The following is a 4,068-nucleotide window of genomic DNA, read 5'->3' as shown; positions in this document are numbered from 1 at the left end:
TGTGTGTGTGTGTGTGTGTGTGTGTGTGTGTGTGTGTGTGTGCCACAGCATACCGATGGCAGGCTCATTAAGCAGCTAATCAAAGCCAGAGAGCTTGGATCAGAGATGAGGCTGCTCTTGTTTGGAAAGAATTGCTCGACTCACCACAAAAGGGAGGGAGAAAGAAGAATTGGAAGGGTTGAGAGGAGAAAGAAAGCAGGAGTGAGAGAGTATCAGAGCCATCGGCCAGGAATGTGTCAAAGTCTGTCCTATGGCGCCCCCCCCCCTTTTCCTGCACACTCTGTTTCTCTTTCTGTAATTGTGTGTGTGTGTGTGTGTGTGTGTGTGGCAGACATTGCAGTGGTTTTGTCCCTGTCTGACAATAATCAAAAACCTCAGGAAACTCTTCAAATCTAAAGCAGTCAAGGATCTGTGCAGAAATTCCACAAGAGTGAAAAAACTCACACTGGCTACGAGCTGAGGAAAGGATAGCAAAGGGGACGAGAAAAAACGTTGAAGTGAGTGATAAATCAGCGTGAAGAACAATTTTAATGTGTGCTCTTTTGTGTATATGAATGTTAGCGTCCTCATCTTAGTGCAATAGCACTCTAGTATTGTCATTGTTGGCCTGGCTCCCCGTCTGTTAGCCACCACACCCTGACTTATTAGCCTCACCCGTCCTAGCCCAGCTACAAGCTCACAAACTGACTGGCCGTTTCGTGATCTTTCTGTATCACTCTCTGCTGCTGCGGTTTATCCCTTTTTCATTTTGTTGTCTCTCTCATTCACACACACACACAAACACACAGGTTTTGCATATTTGAGGTTAATTGCTATGTGTTCCGAGTGTGAGAAGGGAACAACAAAAGGAGGAAAGAAACAACTGAGTGATTAAAAAAAATGTTTAACAGATGCGCCACAGCCTGCTCCAGATCTTTAGCTTGTTTCTTACTTTGCGGTGCTGCTGCCACAGCCAAAGCACGGAGATGGTATGATGGTGTGAAGAGGGAAGACTGAGAGAGGAAAGATGGAGAGGAAAGAGACGCTGGGGACTGAAAATACATGATGGAGATTAGAGGATAAATTTTGGTTAGAGAGGGCATGCCAAGCACAGCAGTTAAAACTGATGTTTTATTTTGTGTCTGTATGTGTGTATTTCTGCCTAGTTGCAAGTGCTTGTGTGTCTCTATTTAATTACATTCTGTGAATCAATTTTCTCTTTACATTCTTTTTGATTATACTGTATTGCATTTAAAGGATTGTACCACATTTTGGAAAGACTGGCCCAATCTGTTGTACCTTTTTTTTCCATCAAGGACCTGTGTTCAATATGTGGTTCTCAACACGGTGGGGCCCTTTTATACAAAAAAAAGTCTATTTACTGTGAATTATATCAGGCTATTACAATATTTTGATCACTTTTACAAAATGGACCATGCATGCCAGTAACAAGGACCACACTTAAATATTATTTTTAAGCAAACACAAGAAATTATACTTAAGGATCATATTTCCCTCATCATCGGTAGAATACTGACTAATAGGCCTACTGAATCTAAGACTAGAGTTTATTGTGTGTTATATGTTCACTCATAATGAAAGCTTTTGAGGATTTCACATGATACACACAAAGGCAACCTTGTTCCAACAACATTTGACTCATGTACAAAGTGGGTCAAGAGTTGAGTGAGGAGGGGATATTAAGAAACACAAACACCGAAATCATCCATGTGGTCTTGGTACATTTTTATGTTCTGACGTCCTCTTTTAAGTACATTACACACTAACTGATAATAGGTGATTGATTGGCGTCATTTAAAAACTAACAGCTCACAAGATAATTTAAAATTAAACTGAGTGATACAGCATGTGGCTGAGTCTACAATGTTTAAATGGAGACATTTATTTGTACTGCTACTACTAGGGACTACTTTCCTCTCCTCCCACTAGACGTTGAGCAAGACTTGTTTTGTTTCCTCTTGAAGTGAACATAGTGAGAATGAAGAGACGACAGACGGCTATAAATGACTGAAAACGTTGCTCAGCTAAAATGTTCACACGTTGTGAGTAAAACTCACCTCCACTGAGTTCATAAGAGACACCAGTAATAACGTGTCATCACAACCTGTGGATGGTTTTGATATGTACTGTATTTTCTCAACGGGTCAGTCACTCTTGTTTAAGGTATGTACTAACTGTACTGTGTTTATAACTCTGTATTGTGGCCAGGAAGCGTAGCTTTTAGAGGCCTCTGACAATTTTGCACTGAATTGCAGGAACGTGTATAAGGACTACAAATGCCTGGAGTTGGCCTGTTACTCTCAGGAGGAGTTGGACAGCTGGAAGGCGTCTCTGCTACAGGCCGGAGTCTACCCTGAGAAAGTCATTGTTAGTACTCTGACCCCTAATTCAACCTAATTAAACCCAACCCCGACCATAGCTGTGGGGAGCTGCACCTGCCTGAACCTTACCTTTGTGTTGAATGCACTTGTAGACTTTGCAAACCTTAAAAGCCCAGCCATAACCCCTTACCCTTCTCTCCATGTTTCCCCTTCTCTTCCCCTGCCAAAGCGAAAAAGTAAGTCCCCCACCCCTTCCATCTTGCTCTGTCGTTGGCTCTTGAGCACCGCATTCTTGGCCCATGATGTCACTACAACATGTGTGTGTGTGTGTTCTAGTCTGTTTCTAATCAGCTTCTCGTCCCTCACCCACTCCCCCTTTTATTTCTTCTGCCCACTCTTCCTTACCTCCCTCTTATGTGTTCTCTCTTTCTGCTCTCCCTGTTCCTATCACAGAGGCTCTATGCTTCTTCTTGTTGCAAGCACAGAATAGACAATGAGATATGGAAATACACATAAGACCAATCTTAATCGCTTCAAACATCTGTGTTAACATGAAATTATCAGCTGTGTGACCTCAGCAGTCACTGCTGCAAATAACACAACACTATATATCCTTGGTTAAAACTACAGGGAGAATCTGAACAGCGTATGTTGCAATTCCTCCCAACTGCATCTTGTCTGTCTGTCACCCAGGTGGATGGGCAGGGAAACGGAGCTCCTGAAAACTTCACAGACCCCCAGCTGGAGCGTCAGGTGGAAACCATTCGTAACCTGGTCGACTCCTACATGAGCATCATCTATAAGACCATCAAGGACTTGATGCCAAAGACCATTATGCACCTCATGATCAACAGCGTAAGATATCCAGGCCAGACTCTTAACTTCAAAAAACAAAAAATGATTTTCCCTTTTTTTTTTCTTTTTTAAGTTTTGGATACCATCTGTCTTAGAATCTGTATATCTTTATAACCATAATTATAACAATAATTTACATGACTATTTGAGCATATTCAAATGACTGTTAAAAATGAAATAAGAGACCACGAGTAAAAGAAAATAAGATTTTCACCACCCCTTTAGGAATTTAGAGCCATAATGCCAAATCAGAGTCAAATATCACATTACAAAGTTACATTGTGACTTGTCACAGCTGTTTATAATCCCTCTCTGTAGGTGAAGGAGTTCATTAGCTCCGAGCTCCTGGCCCAGCTCTACGCTCTGGGAGAATGCTCAGCGCTGATGGATGAGTCACCGGAGCAGCAGCAGCATCGGGAGGAAGTGCTCCGCAAGCACGCTGCCCTGAAGGAGGCGCTCGCTGTCATTGCAAAGTTCTCCACCTCCACCTGCACCACCCCTCTGCCTCCACCTGTAGACTCCTCCTGGATACAGCCCTCCAGGTACACATATGCACAGTTAAACTACAGGGATGCATGCAGCAAACAGAACTGTCCTATCCATGCCTGTCACTTAAGGTTTTCTTCTCCACCCAGCCCGACACTCCCTAGAAAGTCAGTGACCAGTGGCAAGCCAGTGGTTCGAGGCCATGCCCCATCTGTCCCTCGGGTGCATGCTCCCACTCCTTCCCCGAGCACTGATGGCCTTCAGCCCAACCGTGCTCCACCTAGTGTGCCAAGGTGACTCTAAAACCACACAATCGCAGCCTGAAATCGGACCCGTTACATTATGATGACCTCCAGTTTGCCGCTTAAATATGCACTGGCATATATGCACACACACACACACACAC

General features: G+C 43.5%; 1 protein-coding gene across 7 annotated transcripts in view; it reads left to right on the top strand.

Annotated features, from left to right (window-relative positions):
* dnm3a (dynamin 3a) overlaps window positions 1-4,068 on the top strand; it is a 19,448-nt gene that overhangs the window by 13,650 nt on the left and 1,730 nt on the right. For 2 of the 7 annotated variants that reach the window (XM_032525643.1, XM_032525642.1), the window contains 4 exons: window positions 2,256-2,367; window positions 3,015-3,176; window positions 3,495-3,718; window positions 3,812-3,955. In XM_032525643.1, coding sequence (XP_032381534.1) covers window positions 2,256-2,367; window positions 3,015-3,176; window positions 3,495-3,718; window positions 3,812-3,955 — 642 coding nt within the window. Of the gene's footprint in view, window positions 1-48; window positions 486-2,255; window positions 2,368-3,014; window positions 3,177-3,494; window positions 3,719-3,811; window positions 3,956-4,068 lie in introns of those variants that run through there. The other 5 variants (XR_004333458.1, XR_004333457.1, XM_032525646.1 and 2 more) reach the window with 3 other exon arrangements.

Source organism: Etheostoma spectabile, chromosome 9 (assembly GCF_008692095.1).
Source record: "Etheostoma spectabile isolate EspeVRDwgs_2016 chromosome 9, UIUC_Espe_1.0, whole genome shotgun sequence".
NCBI lineage: Eukaryota > Metazoa > Chordata > Actinopteri > Perciformes > Percidae > Etheostoma > Etheostoma spectabile.
The sequence above is the reverse complement of the archived record's forward strand: the minus strand, read 5'-3'. Positions and strand labels throughout refer to the sequence as shown.